The following is a 17548-nucleotide window of genomic DNA, read 5'->3' as shown; positions in this document are numbered from 1 at the left end:
GTGATATCAGAGCCACATTAGTTCACAACGATGCAAAGAACAGTCTTTCACGTTTATCTGGGATAACCTGTCGCAACCCTTTTAATAGAAGGAAAACACAGCATGACAACCTAGGATAAGGAGGATCAACATGGGGAGCATGAAGCTCCAACCAACACATACAAACTACAAAATGTTTGTGGAACTAAATTCCCCAGTGCACTCCATAATTCTCTTACGGATATACGCTGTTGTTTTGTCTTGTGCTGTACCCATTATGACCAGCATGGCAGCCATGAGAAGGTTACGGTTACCTTGTAAAAACAGTGGTTACCATCCAGCGTATCTCAAGGCAACTCATACTGGGATAACTCCTACCACACTCAACCCATACCACACCCATCTCATACAAATTCAAATCTTGCCGGAAAAGAACATATGAGAAAAACAACACAGAATGGGACATAGTGAAGGAAATGTACGAACCCCACAAATAACACTTAATGAACCACACAAGGGTCGTTAATTTTGTGTTGAAGCGCACTACATGGGAAATACGGAATTTTTAAAAGAAACCAAATGGGAATTGTCCCACATTTCTTGTCACCTTGTGGATTAGTATTAAAACACTACTGAATAGGTGAATGGCCTCAAACTGTATTAAGGCTCATCACAACGTTATCAGCAAGGGATCTGTCAGTTTTTCTATTCCAGGACAAAGCTCGTGCCACACTTAACTCATACTAGTGTGAACTCTTCAGACTCGAAGTGACATGAGGAAATGCTCTGAAGAAAATACGCAAAGCTCACAATTAACAGTTTATGGAAGCACATTAGAGAGTCATAGAAAGATACAAAAATTACTGGAACTGCATAAGGAGAACACTTTGATTAATGGTCCCTCTTGTCTTGTTCAGGTCGCCAGCACATTATAGCTACATGCTGCTTAAAACGAAGTGGCATCACAGATTGCATGCTCCCTTATAATTAGCGCTGTCGGATTAATCCAAAAAACGCTGCATTTGCAGGTTTCAGTAATCGAGAACTGAGCAAGAAAAGAAATGCCTTGATGACAGACTGGTTGGATTATTTCCTTTGGTGTCGAGATTACCTATCATCGATCCACCATGCAGTTGTCTTTTGCAAAGCAACACAAAGTATCAGTGTACTGTGGTGAACTCCATCCATACCTTGAGGTAATTCATCATCGGAGTCAGTGAATAGGTTACCTTATTTAATAATACTAATAACAACAACAACAATAATTTATTTATTTAGTGCTTTATAATAATACTTAATACTTTATTTAGTGACACTATTCGACATGAGCGCATTTTCAGGCCATTTCAGCTATTTCCCAGGTCTGCTTGAAAAACGACCAGTGCCTAAGGTTGTTCTTTTTCTGTGAAACATGCTTTCTCCTTAAAGTAGACAAGGAAACAGTTGGCACACAAACTGTCGTCATGAAAGGGCAGCTTGATGTTGCAACACCGACAGCATCATTGGACGCAAACAAGAGCTGCCTAGCGGTTAGGTTGAGGAATACCAGGATTCAAAGGTGTTCATGTCACCGGGTCAATAGATGTCTGCAAATTCAACAAAGGCAGCCCGAAAGGCTCTCTTTGCCCCATAGATGCTAGTCAGACTGCTGGGAAGATAGATAATTCGTTAATGCAACCAATGACAATTTTTTTTTTTATATTTATGTGCTTATTTTAAACTTGGCCAACTTTTATAGATTTTTTGCCAAAATTTAGCGGTATTTAGCGGCTCTTTAAACCAAATTTAGCAACTCCAAGCAGAGAAAAAGTGGCAACACTGCCGCCAGCCACTGCAACCTGGTCCTGCGATCTCAATGTCAATCCGAATGGCAATGATAAAATGTTAAGCACGGTTCGATAACAAGGTTGTATGAGAGCGGGCCTTGGCAGGCGGTCAAGTTACACTCACGGGTGCTGAACAGTATCCTGTTTGCGGAACCCCTGTTGAGAAACATTGATGCATAGCCTCCTGTAGTATGTAGTACAGGACACTATGGGTGATGATATGAAGTGCCCGCCTCACTTTTAGAGCTATTTCAGCATTCTTGAGCAGCTATCTCATATCTTGTAATCTTGTGGAGTGTGAGCACAGGGATTGTCCCAGCATCCCCCTCAAAAATCTTGCAACCCCCCCCCCCCCCCAAAAAAAAAAATTACCATCCACAAAGACCAAAAATGTCACAAAAGTGTGGGCGTCATGAACCGACCCCTCCCCTTTTTTTCTACTACAGCCTACATAAGGGAAGTCCTCAATGTGAATCTAGCCACACAATTCAGACAATCAGTACGATAATTTTTTAAAATTTTATTTGTTCAGTGTTAGCACTGCAAAGCAACTATGAAGACAGCAGGAAGGATTGAGGGGCAGGGGGCGTACGGGAAGTGTACAGGGCACAGGCATGCTAGTCGCTAACAAAGCTACTTCCATGGGCGTTCCCAGAATCTTTTTCTGGGGGGGTAGGCAAAGCATTCAACCTCTTCACCTACATTCCTGGAGATGGACGCTACGGACTCTGCGAGTGTCTGATGTTCGTATTACGACGCATGAGAAAATCTTGACTACCTACGCATAATGAGTGCATAATTTTCACACGTGCCCTTGAAGCTCCAGGGTACAGGCCGTGCTATGATAACCGTGCCCCCCCCCCCCCCCCCCCCTACTCGAACTTCTAGGTCACTTGTCCCCATTTCGGTATGCGCCCATGGCTACTTCAGTCTCCACAGGCTTCACTGCCCACCGTCGGAGAATGCCCGCGATGAACTCAAATTCTATGGCATTTCGATGACAATCTGCTCCGCGATTTCTGTCACATTTTTTTTTTTTTTCTTTTCCTTCAGTCGTCGTGACTGTCCAGTTCAGTTGTGGCGACCAAAAAAACGAAATTACCAACAATGTGTCACACTAATGTCCGGGAAATTTGGTCATTGTACAAAAATTGCTCCGTTCGACAGTGTTCAGGGAAGCCAAGTTCATTCAGTGTAGAAATAACTTGACGATTCGAGATGAATAATCGGAACGCGGCTACTGGACAACGTTGCGCAGGGTGCTGCCCGCTGTTCAATAGACGCGTGCCGATTATTTTTCTCGACGCATCAAGTTACCTCTACACTGAACAAACTTAGCCTCCCTGAACAGATACAAACTGTTCAGGGAGGCTAAGTTCGTTCAGTGTTAAGATAACTTGATGCGTCGAGAAAAATAATCGGCACGCGTCTATTGAAGAGCGGGCAGCACCGAGCGCAAAATACCAGCAAATACCGTGACAAACAACGATGTCAGCTCTATGTTTACAATCACTTTGTGCGTCACACTTACCGTCAAGGTACTGAGCGATGGGGTTTCTGATGTGGAGGACGCGGACCCATTCGGTTTCCTTTCCTTTTTTTATAACATTCCGGCTCTTTTTCTCTACCCTGTTGCCCCGAAAAGCCAAGGGAGAACGTCGACTCTTTGACGCAATTCCAGCTGCTTTCGGACGAAACTTCATAATGTGCGAGCCGACTGCAGAACGCAACCGTGCAACGTCAAACTCAACGCAGAACGAAACGACTTCAACCTTTTCACCTCGCGCGACGCGCGAGCCCGCGAGTCGTGACGTAATCCACGGAAAAGGAGGCGCCACCTAGATACAGAAGGAAGGCCGGCTTAAAGGGACCATGAAAGGGTATTTGACAAGCCCCCGATCATTTTCAATTTGTACCTCTGTACTAAAGTATTCACCCTGTGAAATAAGTTGGAAATCGTTCAAATGGCCCGCCTGCGAGGCTAACTGGCCGTGACATCACACACAGGGGATGTTGCTGTTTCGCAGACGGTCTTTTGCGAGCAAATTGCAAAATCTGCAAAAATGCTTGCAAACTTCGCCATTAAATATGTTTACTAAGATCGTATCTAGTCGTTGACATAGAAGTGCAGTGTAATGTAGCCGTTAATTGTCAGCATGGTTCTCCTACTTCATGGTTACCCAGTGTGGTAGCCGAAGCACGTTACAAACATGTTTTCCTCGTCGGCGGCTTCTTCTTCAGAAAATGTCAGTGTCAGTTGGTGGCGTTTTGGGAGCTGCTGCGTACGGAACGATTCGACGCCGCGTGCGTCGCAGAACCTCTTCATCCATCGCTGACAATTTGCGTTTCGCCATGTTTCTACTGGTTTCGACGTCGTTCTTGTCCAAACCGAAACCATGCAGTCACGTGGTCCCGCGGTGTGTGCGCTCCAGCCCGCTTCGAAGGGATGTACCCGGCTGTCACGCCCTGTTATTTTTGCGTGGTAAGTGCGCCCCCGGTTCACTGAATGCGGTTGAAAGTCGATGCGTGTATGATAGTGAGGGATCATGAGAACTGTTTCCGGCAGAGTACTCGGAATTAGCGAAAATCATTTCATTGTCCCTTTAATTCCTCCTCTCGCTCAACGTAGACAAATAGTTATCAGAATTCGTCTGCTAGCGCGATTCGCCGTTCTCATCATCTAACGGACAATGTAGAAGATAGGACAGGACACTGCAATTTTTGCAGTATCCTTCTACGTTGTCCGTGTGTTTTTGGCTGCATCAACAGGTACGTATACAGGGGCGGATCCAGGATTTTTCTGAGAGGGTGTCCAGCCTTGGCAAGCATGATAGATAATTGTAAACGTACTTTTATTCGCGATGTATTAATTTTCGCGAATTTCGCGACCGCTAAAAAATCGCGAAATATTGTACTCGCGAACACAGCTTGATCATGAAAGAACTGATGTCCTGAGGCTGGAACAACATAGAACGGACAAATACATACAAAGTCTCAAGCCATCGTTTCACAGCTTGATGTTTATCCCGCAAACAGAAATAGCCCCGGAATCGCGAAATTAAATACCCGCGAATACCTTCGCAAACGACTGAATGCGCGATTCGCGAAAATTAATACACCGCGAATAAAAATACGTTTATACACGATCTAGGCCAATTAAACACTATGTGAAGAAAGAAATTGAGGAGGAGCAGACGCCGCTGGTGGGCAAAAGGGAGTGGGAAACCGCATCGTGTGTACGATGTATTTGGTCTCTCTGTACCGCGTACAGTAATGGGCAAAGTACCTCAAAATTATACTTAAAGTAAAGTACCAAGTACCTGGCGTCATTAGTACCTCAAGTACAGTACCAAGTACCTGGCGTCATTAGTACCTCAAGTACAGTACAAAGTACCCAATTCCTGATGTACTTCAAGTAAAGTACCAAGTACCTGGCGTCTTTAGTACCTCAAGTACAGTTCAAAGTACCCAATTCCTGATGTACTTAGAGTAAAGTACAAAGTACTAGGCAAAGTACTTCAAGTACTCATCAAGTACAGTGCGAATTTAATTTGTATCACTTTGCATTTCACTGTTTAGTATCTGTGTCTTGCTTTTTTGGCAAAACTTTAGCGAGTATTCTCGACAAATGCCCTGAAGCCATAAAGTCCTAGGTTAAGTGCTAACCCGCGAATATGAACTTAATAAGATGGCATAATTTACAGTTACATGGAGAGAGGTAATCTGTCAGCTGTGCTGTGATTATGCAAAATAGTATTATTGACTGACTGATCCAAGATCACCAGGAGAGGCAGAGGAAATTTCAAGGGAAAAAAAGTACAAGCCAACACAGATTATATATTTCTGGGCATTCCTAGCTGCTTTCTGAAATACATGTTGAAAAAAGAAAAAAGAATATGAAGGAACTAAAAAACGATAAAGCACAATCTAAGCCTTCATTTCTATACGACTGTCGAATGTTCATCATGTAATGCAATCATACATTGTGATATAAAATGATTATTAATTGCCAATGAAGGAAACTATATAAAGCATAGAACCCTGCCCTGGGAGAACTGAAGTGACAATTAACCAAGTCATTGTGCTGCCGGTTGCAGTGTCATAATGTGTGCGTGTCTTTGCATTCCATTCGTTTTACATAATCATAGAAGCGATGATACGAGGGGTGTTCAAGTCAAACCGGGACATTCTGTCTCCGGAGTGTACAAATGGCTCGCGCTACTTCTTTTTCGCCATTTTCACACGCGACAGGCCTTCGCGTTCACCACGTGGTGGTGCAAAGTTTGTGCAAAACAGAAGACACGTGTTGGACAAGATGGCCGACAACGAGGTGAGCCGCACATCGAACAGCGAATTGTCACGAACTTTCTCGTGAATGAAGGTGTAAAGTCATCTGAAATTCACAGAAGACTTCAGGCTGAGTATGGCCACGATACACTTAGCCGCAGCAAAGCGTTTGAGCTGTGCAAACGGTTCCGAGACGGCCGTACGTCAGTGCAGGACGATCCCGGCCGGGGCGGATCAGAGCCCAGTGTCAGAGTTCCTGAGAACATCCAACTTGTGGAGCGCCTGCTCCTCAAGGACCGACGCATAACATGTCTCGAACTTGCTCGAAAGACGTACCTTTCTGTGGGAACGTTGAACACTATCATTCATGAACACCTCCAGTTTCGAAAAGTTAGTGCCCGTTGGGTCCCGAGGCAGCTCTCCGTGTTTGACCGGCAGAGAAGACTGGAAATCTCTTAAGCGCTAAGGTACCGTTTCGACACTGAAGGACAGCCGTTCCTTGATTGGATCATCACGTGCGATGAAACGTGGGTGCACCATTTCACTCCTGAGTCTAAACGCGCATCAAAACAGTGGAAGCATCCGGGCCGATCCGGGCTCGCCAGCTCCCAAGAAGTTCCGAAGCACCCCGTCTGCGCGTAAGGTCATGGCCATGGTTTTCTGGGACAACGCTGGCGTTGTTCATGTTGATTTTCTGCCCAGTGGTACCACCATCAATAGTGCATATTACTGCCAGGTTCTCGGGGATGTGCATAAGGCGCTGAAGCAAAAGCGGCCGGGCCTCATCAGCAAAGGAGTTCTCCTCCTACAGGACAATGCACGCTCGCATACCGCGCATCTCACAACACGCACCTTACAGGAACTTGGCTGGGAGTTGCTGCCACATCCCCCTTACAGTCCAGACCTCGCCCCCAGCGATTTCCATCTCTTCGGGACACTGAAGGCGTTCCTTGGGGGCCGCCACTTCAGCTACGACGACGAGGTCAAGAATGCGGTCCGATCATGGCTGCTACGCGCCGGTAAGGATTTCTACGCTGCTGGCATCCAAGCCCTCGTGAAACGCTCGGACAAGTGCATTAGTGCAGCTGGGGATTAGGTTGAAAAATAAAACTAGTTTCTCGTCTGTAAGTTCATTTTACTTTTGCGAAAAATGAAAAGTTTCAGTTTGACTTGAACACCCGTTGTACTTTTTCAACATTTCAAGCCTCAACAATAGATTTGCTTCAACAAATATGCTCAAAATCATTTTTGGTAAAATGTCAGACTGGGACTGTTGGTACTAGAGCACTGCACGGGCACGGGCTTACCCGAAAGCCCGACCCGCGGGCCGGACCGGGCTTTGCGTCTTTTATGCGGGCCTGGGCCGGACTCGGGTTTCAGCCACCGGGCCCGGGTACGGGCTTGACAACGCCGGCCATGGTCGGGCATGTACGCGAACATATCAGTTCATGGGACTGGACAGCTGAATTTTCATGTCACTTGTTTCATTGGGCATGGGACATCATGGCATTCTCATCTGAGAACTATCATTTTTTTTATATGTGATCATGCTTATTTCGTGTAATGGGTCTGGATTTCACACGCGCACTCACACACATTTGGGGACGATTGGTGTGGCGGGCGCACTGAGAGTCCGGCACGAGGGTCAGTTAGGTCAGGAGCGGGGACATATTTCGTTCCCGTGAGAGTCCGGCACGAGGGTCAGTTAGGTTAGGTGTTCTGACATATTTCGTTCGCGTGAGAGTTCGAAATGGGGGAACTAACACCGGTGCATGCACAATAGAGCGGAAATGAGTCTCTCTTGCACCGGAAGGTACGTACATATCGCCCACGCGCCGCTGCGCACTGCCTTCCCAAGCAAGCAAGCACCAAGCACAGAGCGGCTTGCCGGCAGAGAAACGCAGCCGCTCCGTTCGAGTGTACCTCCTCACTCTCCACCAATAGAAGAGTTTAGAAAATCCCAGAGTGCTTAGCGCCGCTTTGAACTGTGCAGTTCGCCTCTCGCAGCCGAAGCGAGCACACGTGCCTAACCATGGCTCGCAAAGGCAAGTCCTGCCGTGGCAAGCCATCCCCACCCAGCCCAAACAGCTCTTTTCAGAGCTCCGCCGACGTCAGCAGCAAGACCGCCGCTCCGAAGCCTCACGCCCGCGTCGTGCAGCAGCCCGCCTGCCCCTCCGTGGACGCCCGAGTCGGCGCTGCACGCTGCACACCATGGCTCAACAGCTCTTCTCAGAGCTCCACCCAGGATACGGACACCGTCATGGAGTCCGTTTCTCCCACCCCAAGGATCGTTGGCCTGGAAAACGTTCCAGTCGAGCCGCAGCACGCCTGCCCCTCCGTGGACGCCCAGGACGACGGCACCAACAGCATCACTGACAACGACGGCTTCACCACCGTCACACGCAAGCACAAACGTAAGCCGGGTTTCCCGCTCACCATCCGCGCCGTGAATCCGTCGGATTCGCTTCTCCGAGTGCACCCGAACCGCATCGCGGCCGACGTGCACGCGGCCATCCATGAAACCGTCAAGCGCCACATCCTCCGGGACGACGGCAGCCTGACCGTCACCGTCGCCACGCCGGAAGCAGCCACGGCCATCTTGGCCTTGACCAGGATCGCTGGCATTCCGGTGCACACCTCCATGCCAGTCTCTTCCAGCCAACACGTCGGCAGAATCTGCGGCCTGAAAGCCCCTTACACCGACGCCCAGCTGTTGGACTTTCTACGCCCGGAAGGCGTCGTAGATGTCCGCCGCGAACTCCGCAACCGGCAAGGAAGAGACGGAGCCAGAACGACCATCAGGACCGGGAACGCCATATTGACTTTCCGCCCTGACAAGCCCATGCCAAAGGAGCTCAAACTTGGTTTTGACTCCTTTAAAGTGACTCCATTCTCGTGCCCGACGCAGTGCTACAACTGCCAGCGTTTCGGGCACCTCGCCAGGAACTGCCGCAACGCAAGACGTTGCAAGTTCTGCACCAACAACCATGGACACAAGGAGTGTCCGAACCAGCAGCAACGCAAGTGCGCTAACTGCGAAGGGCCCCACGCCGCGACCTACGGCGGGTGCCCAACGCGGAAGGCTGCCTTCACCAAGGCCACAAACCGGATCGCGGACAGCAGCCATCACCCGACCGCACCCCGTACGTCAGAAGCGCCCGCACCGGTAGAACCACGCCCAGACCCCACGCAAGCCAGGCCCCAAGCCAGTGCGATCACCCGTTCCAACCCAGCCCCGGAGGTGCCCAAGAAAGCCCCGGCGCCATCACTGCCCGCCCAGCCAGCGCCAGCCCATGTGCAGCCCAGCCAGCGCCTCATCGCGGCCGCCCGGCGCCGCATTGAGGCCCCTGCCAACGAAACTCAAGCCCCCATCGACCTGCCCAGCCTCCAGGTCCAACTGCAAAAGGCCTGCCTGCAGCTCCAAGCCCACTTCGCCGCCAACCGCCGCTACTAAGCCCTCGCTTCCACCCTGGCCTTTTCCCACCATTTCCACCTCTCTCTCCCTTTCTCTTTGACTTCCCCCTCACCCCTCCCCTTTCCCAATCGAGTGAACCTTGTCGCCGAGCCGGCAGACAGACCTCACTCGTCTTCCTCAACGCCACTCCACTCCACTCCACACGCTTTGAACTGTGGGAGTTTACTACTACGAAAGAAACGGGTGTCCTCCAAACTGTTCCGATATCTTCCCTACCGGTCCATTGTCCACGACGTGTCAAGGTCAGCGAAAGCGAAATGTTAAGGATTATTCTTCGTTCCCCTGCTCAGCTGGAGCCCAGGATGCAATGCGTGCGCAAAGAGCATTGGGATTTTCTTAACTCGTCTATCAGCTGCGTCCTTTTCCTCAGTGCGCTGTGCTCTTTAGTAAATCTAAATACGCCTCCGGGCCTCGAGAACACATAGAGCAGAGGCGGGCTGGGACCGGGCCTGAGCATAGGTCGGCGAATTCATTCATGATGGCCTTCACCGGCTTCATTCACCATCACCTCATAGAGAATGATGTGATGTTGAATGAACGGCATGATGTGATGTGAAGTTGAATGAAGGGCTATGATGTGATCTGAAGTTGAAGTCCACGCGATGAAGGGCAAATGTGTATTGGAGTGCACAGAGCGAACATAAATGCTTCCGTGTCTGGTGTGGGCGTATGGGCCTGACACTGCAGATGCCTGCGGATTTCCTCCTCCTTGACTCATTTGCTCGCCTACAGCTATAATGTGCGTGTATATGTATATTCGATTGGTTTGGATTTGAGCCTTCAGTTTACTCTCATACCTTTGAACAGAAGCCAGGTATTCACGGATTGTACATTGGTGATCTTCCGGGCTCCTTCGAGTCTTCACTTCAATTTACGCCTCACATTCTGTATGTATTACATCTGTCCAAGATCCTCGTTCATTCACTTAGTGTTCGTCCGTATATACCCTCCTCGCAGGAAAAAGAATACAATGGGTTACACTTTTCCGAGGACAGATTCTCAGTTTTTGGTGTCAGTGATTTATCCAGACCCTCCTACATCCCTTTGACACCCCCAACCCCAAAGAAAAAAGTTTGGCGACACCCCCTGCAAAAAAGGGGGCTTGCTGTTTAAGCTGACATGTCTGTAATTATACGTGTAAAGCTGTTATCACGTAGCTGTAATAATGACCACGCCCCCTGCTTGGGGTTCCGGATAGACCACTGCAGTTGTGTATTGCATGAAAGAATTAGAGTAACAACATATGTCCAGCGAAGGTGACCACAGGTCGCTGAATTCGTTCGTGACGGCTATTTCCAGTGTCAGTAAGCATCATGTCACAAGAACTCATGTAATACATAGTGGCAGGCCACTATGTATTCCGATGCCGAAGCTAATATCCCCGCGTCACGAGTGAAAAATGGCACGGCGCAAAAGCCAGACGTACGAAGCCACATGAACGTGCAATGTGCTATGCGCTCACTTAGCTGTCAACAACGGGCGCAATATTGTGCAACAACCCTACCGCGTAAGCAACATACCTCACGCCGCCGTTCACATGCGACAGCGGAGGTCAAACGCTGCATCCCTCCCTTTCCTCCTTTCTTGGTGCACCCTGCTTCCAAGCCCAACCCAGAGCAAGGCGACCGCACCCTCCAAACAGCATACCCCTCCTCCGCTTAGGCTTTCACCGCCACTACCAGGAAATCCACGCTAACAGGGGCGAGGAAGACGCCAACGTCGTAATCCTCCAGCAGCGGGCAGCCGGGTACACCAACGTAGGCCTTCGTTGGTATTCATCTTCAAAACCCCATCAGCGGTTATCCGATGGAACACGAACGCGCAATGTGCTATGCGCTCACTTATCACTTATGTCAACAACGTGCGCAACATTGTGCAACAACCCTACCGCGCAAGCAACACACCTTCCGCCATTCACATGCGACAGCGGAGGTCAAACGCTGCATCCCTCCCTTTCCTCCTTTCTTGGTGCACCCTGCCTCCAAGCCCAACCCAGAGCAAGGCGACCGCACCCTCCAAACAGCATACCCTTCCTCCGCTTACGCTTTCACCGCCACTACCAGGAAATCCACGCTAACAGGGGCGAGGAAGACGCCAACGTCGTAATCCTCCAGCAACGGGCAGCCGGGTACACCAACGTAGGCCTTCGTTGGTATTAATCTTCAAAATCCCATCAGCGGTTACCCGATGCAACATGAACGCGCAATGTGCTATGCTCTCACTTATCACTTATGTCAACAACGGGCGCAACATTGTGCAACAACCATACCGCGCAAGCAACACACCTTCCGCCGTTCACATGCGACAGCGGAGGTCAAACGTGGCATCCCTCCCTTTCCTCCTTCATTGGTAAACCCTGCTTCCAAGTCCAACCGAGTGCAGGCTGACCGCACCCTCCAAACAGCATACCCCTCCTTCGCTTACGCTTTTGCCGCCACTACCAGGCATATGTGGGCATTTTGGTGAAACCTCACTCGCCCTCACGGCCCTCATGGGCACATGCCCTCACTCGCCCTCACCCTCACGGGCACATGCTCTCACTCGCCCACACCCTCACGGCCCTCATGGGCACATGCCCTCACCCGCCCTCAGCGTCACGGCACTCGCAAACGAAAGCCCCCACCCATGAGGGCTCCTCATAAGGTCCCCTCTGAGTGCGCTCATGAGGTTCGAGGGCGCCAGGTCTCTGTGAGTGAGAAAATCACACACATTCGAGATAGGGCAAGCCGCCATCTTGACCCTGGGAACGAGGCCAACCGGAAGTCGCACGTACGCTAGTAATGAATTGCGCTGTTATTTGCAAATTTCTTAGTGAGGTTAGGTCAGTACATATTACATGCGGGGGGGGGTATCCCCCCCCCCCCCCCGCAGTTGTTCGAGACTGTGCTCACTTCCGTCTAAGCCTCGTTCCCAGGGTTAGATCTGAGCGTGCCCTATCTTGAAAATGTGTTCCACCCCTGTGAGTGAAGTCACTGGTGAGGCCTGAGGTGTGTGAGGTCAGTGTTGCACTTTAAAGGGCTGGTGTGCCGGTTTTTAGCAATTTCGTCTACGTCTCGCTGGGAACACAGCAAAGCGTCCTGAGCTGACTCATTACTTGGTGATATGGTTCCCAGTGACCCAACTACCTGCAGGGTGCACTTTAAAGGGCTGGTGTGCCGGTTTTTAGCAATTTCGTCTACGTCGCGCTGGGAACACAGGAAACCCTCCGGAGCTGACTGATCACTTCGTGATATATGGTTCCAGCGACCCAACTACCGCCAGGGTGCACACTGCCTGTAGTTGTGTCGCTGGAACCATATCACCAAGTAATCCGTCAGCTCAGGACGCTTGGCTGTGTTCACAGCGCGACGTAGACGAAATTGCTAAAAACGGGCACACCAGCCCTTTAAAGTGCACCCTGCCGGTAGATGGGTCACTCGAACCATATCACCAACTAATCCGTCAGCTCAGGACGCTTGGCTGTGTTGCCAGCGCGACGTAGACGAAATTGCTAAAAACGGGCACACCAGCCCTTTAAAGTGCACACATCGTGTAGTTGGGTCGCTGGAACCGTATCACCAACTAATCCGTCAGCTCAGGACGCTTGGCTGTGTTTCCAGCGCGACGTAGACGAAATTGCTAAAAACGGGCACACCAGCCCTTTAAAGTGCACACTGCGTGTAGAACAAGAAAGAAACTGATTTTCTGAGGCTGGAACAACATAGAAGGGACAGATACAAACAAAGCCTCAAATTGCCTAAGAAATCAACGATGAAAGATGAAAGTCACTTAAAAGGTTAGCCAGCTGTAGGGATCGAACCCACATCTTCTGGATTACCGGTCCAGGGCTCTACCAATTGACACTGCGTGTAGTTAAGCCGCTGGAACCATATCACCAACTAATCCGTCAGCTCAGGACGCTTGGCTGCGTTTCCAGCGCGACGTAGACGAAATTGCTAAAAACGTGCACACCAGCCCTTTAAAGTGCACACTGGGTGTAGTTGGGTCGCTGGAACCATATCACCAACTAATCCGTCAGCTCAGGACGCTTGGCTGTGCTCCCAGCGCGACGTAGACGAAATTGCTAAAAACGGGAACACCAGCCATTTAAAGTGCACCCTGCTGTTAGCTGGATCGCTGGAACTATATCACTAGTGCCTTCACAATTTGCCCACGTCTTTGCCCACGTAAGCGTCATTTGACCTCATTTCTGAATGCACTCATACTGACCTCACACCCCTCAGGCCTCACCAGTGACTTCACTCACACAGACCTGGCGGCTCTCAGGCCTCATGAGTGCACTCACAGGAGACTTCGTGAGGATAAGAACCTCATGAGTGCACTCACGGATGGCCTGATCGCGGGCTTGCCCTCACTCACCCTCACCTCAAAGGCGTGAGGTGAGGGGCACTCATGAGGGCCCTCATGAGTGAGTTCGCCCAGCTATGCTACCAGGAAACACACGCAAACACAGGCGAGCAGGACGCTAGTGTCGTAATCCTAGAACCGCGCACACCACACATAGGCCTTTGTTGGAGTTCAACTTCAAAACCCCATCACAAACTTCAACTTCAAAATCCATCACCGACTTCAGAACCCATCATCGGAATTCAACTTCAAAACCGCGATGGGATCTGAAGTTGAATTCTGATGATGGGCTCTGAAGTTGGTGATGGTTTCTGAAGTTGGGAATGATGGGTTATGATGTGATGGATTCTGAAGTTGAAGTTGAATGATGGGTTATGAAGTGATGAATTCTGAAGTTGAGTTACGGGCTCGTGATGTGATGGTTTATGACGGTGATGTGATGGGCTTTGCAGAAAACTGACCATGATGTGATGTTGAATGAATTCTTAGGAAAATGCCGACCTATGGGCCTGAGCATGGAAATAGTCGGGTACGGGCTGGGAATCTGTAGAAGACGCCGGGCTCGGGCCGTAGCACCCGGGCCTGAAAATTAGGCTCGTGCAGTGCTCTCGTTGGTACTGCATCCCACTAAAAGCGCTAAAATGATGGCAAGCAGACGAAAACACACAGATAGCGCTATCTGTGTGTTTTCGTTTTCATGTTGTCATTTTAGCGCTTTTAGTAGGGTGCATTTTGTATAACCTTTTGTGATTTTTTGTGTAGAGTCCAAGTTTGGGTACTTGACTACTTGATGGGAAAGTACTCGCAAAAAAGTACTTTAAGTACGGTACAAAGTACACGACTTAAAATGTACTTAAAGTAAAGTACAAAGAAAAGTACTACTTGGGTACTGCAAGTACTGCCCATCACTGACCGCGTAGCACATCGAGTGACTCATACCGGTAAGACGTCACGCAGTGAAGTGAGTCTATAACTAGGTAACAGTATAACAGTACACAAGTTGATCGACAAAAGGGAGAGGGCGCAGACTAACTGGTGCATGATGATTAAAAGAACGAAAACCCTAGAGTCACGGGACACGAAGAAGCTCTCTGGTTTGTCTACGTGTCGCTCGGTTTTTCGTTCTACTACTTATACTAGATAATTTGGCGTTTACTCCACATATCCGACTTTACACGCAAGAATTCTACACAAATTTGACTTTGTTACATTCGCATGCGGTATGCAAACAGGGAAAAACAGCAGCACACATGAGGCAACGTTTCATAGCGGCATCGCAGTTCGTGGTTTATTCCCAATGCGAACCGAAAAACTTTTAGCCCACACCCCATAATGGCGAAGTTTTAATCCTGATGAAAATGAAGATGTACCACAACAATGAATGAAAGAAAAATGAGGAGGCACACATACAAACAAAAAGAACACACGATTTCTGTGCCGAGGAATCGAGATCCAAACCACGATACCAGAGACCTACTTTCTGGCTATGACGTCGTAAAGAACGACGAAACGTGTGAACGAAAAGTAACGCGTGCAAAATATGGCACTACCTGGGTAATCTTGTTACTGTTTCAAGTTACCTGCAATTTAGTTACTACCTAAAACCGTGGTACAGACCTTTCAAATAGCCCGCGATTCGCTTTATTGACTGCCCGCTACAGCACAGGCACACATAACCAGACAATACACGAAGGGAAGCTTCATGTAGTAAAATGCGAAGCAAGAGAAACTTACCTGCACTATCATTCCGCTCCATTTGGAAACCAACTGTGCAACCACAACACACTGACTGGCTATCACAACATCGACAGTGCGCAAACACTTCGAAATGGCGCCAAATTAAGACCGAAGAGGAAATAAGTCAGGACAAGTCGATAGAAGTCAAGCTCCTGATTGGTCCTGAAAGCACTTTCTAAGCGCCCAAGAAAAAAATGTCAATCTACTCCAATTACCTATTACCTTTCGCAAAAAAGAAAAAAAGTCGCGTTAAGGACCTACCACGCCTACTAGACTTATGAGATGATGTCATTTGCTCCTTTGCATCTCCCCAGTACAGTCAGCACAAGTGAACCAGAAGAGGGCAGTGGAACGACCGCGCTGTCCGCGTGACTATCGCGACGTCGACAGCCGACGGCGTCGCTGCAATCGATGACTATGAAGACGCCATAGAGTTAGTAAGTTAGTAAGAAGAAGACGCAGAATAAAATTTCAAATATTATTTACAATTACAATTAATTGTTCTCAACAAAATACAAGAAACAAAAATCTAAATTCGTAAAATTATTGAGACGCAGACGACACGCGCATTGCAAAGCATGTCCGCGACACGTAGTTGGCGATGGCAGCGCCGCTGCTATATTTTCGACAAGGCGGAGACGTGGAAACCAAACCCAAACCTCTCCTCCGTTCGTTCCACTATGTCCTTTCCTAGTTCACCGCAAACATGATCGCGAACATCACTTGCCGACGACAGCGGTGGTGACATGGGTGATGAGCTCACATCACATGGAGAATTCAAAGGCGACCGCGCACTACATATCCCCACCGCAGAGAAATGCTAAATGCCGTGAAACGTTTCACGTCATTCTGCACGCTGAACCAATGCGAGCGAGCGTTGCGCAAGTATTTGCAACAGCAATGTTATGCGGGTGAGGGGAGTTGCCTACCCGGAACAAATGGACGAGTTTCCGACTTCTCAGAATTTTTTCCTCTATGTGAGCTCACGACAACCGCGCTTTTCGAATTGCATTTTTAGCGACGTACCAATGAGCCGTATGATGGTGTTGCATTTGGTTTCTTTCCTCGGTAGGAACACAGTGAAAAGTACAGTGAGCTCTTTTTTTTTTTTTTTTTTTCAACCACCTCATCGCAATGCCCCCTATGGCATTCTGCGATTTCCTGTAAATTATGTAATAATCCAGTGATTTATCCAGAACTTGCCAAATATTTGGCGCCTCCCCCCCCCCCCCCCCCCCCCACCTTTTCTTTCAGAGGGACCCTTGTTAAAGCTATTAACGATAAAGCTATTACAAGATAACTCTAATGGTGACCCAGCCCCACCAAGTTTTCTTTAATAGATGAATGCAACTTCCTCTCGTCTTGTGTTCTTGCCTACTTGTGAATGTAGATTGTGTGTACCTAAGTCACACTATCGTTTTTGCTCAGGTCTTTTCTGCAGCTTTCTAAATATTTGATTTTCTAGATCTACTATATGAATCTAAGGGGAAGATTATGCAGGCAACAAATAAAATATTCAAGGAGCAATACCAAGGAAAGCACTCTTATAACAAAGTATAATACTGATAATTTCAGATTGGAGCAGATACCTGTGCCTTTTTGTACTCCTTTGTCAAAAATTGTCATTTGTGAAATATTCACTGTACACCAGACACTTGCTCACTCTTGAATCATACTCACCTTGCTCTCTAACTTATGCGACCTTCATGCAAACTGTACACCCTATGAGACTAACCTCTGCTGCATCAACGTTTCATGCTCTTGCCACCATTGAGTCCTCTCTGTATGGAACTTGTGTCGAACCAGTCTCATCAATCAATAAACAGTCCACCAGTCAAACCAGTCCACATTGCAGGTAACCAGTAGTTTATCCACAACCGCAAGCTCGGCGGGGTGA

General features: G+C 48.8%; 1 protein-coding gene across 3 annotated transcripts in view; it reads right to left on the bottom strand.

Annotated features, from left to right (window-relative positions):
- Window positions 1–16448, bottom strand: part of LOC135377636 (uncharacterized) — a 36955-nt gene extending 20507 nt beyond the window's left edge. Inside the window, exon 1 of one of the 3 annotated variants that reach the window (XM_064610204.1) lies at window positions 15922–16448. In XM_064610204.1, the coding sequence (XP_064466274.1) occupies window positions 15922–15943 (22 nt within the window). In that variant the 5' untranslated portion in view covers window positions 15944–16448. Of the gene's footprint in view, window positions 1–3336; window positions 3607–15648; window positions 15859–15921 lie in introns of those variants that run through there. The other 2 variants (XM_064610203.1, XM_064610205.1) reach the window with 2 other exon arrangements.
- Between the last annotated feature and the right edge of the window lie 1100 nt (window positions 16449–17548).

Source organism: Ornithodoros turicata, chromosome 1 (genome assembly GCF_037126465.1).
Source record: "Ornithodoros turicata isolate Travis chromosome 1, ASM3712646v1, whole genome shotgun sequence".
NCBI classification, from domain to species: domain Eukaryota; kingdom Metazoa; phylum Arthropoda; class Arachnida; order Ixodida; family Argasidae; genus Ornithodoros; species Ornithodoros turicata.
This window is presented reverse-complemented; position numbering and strand designations above follow the sequence as displayed.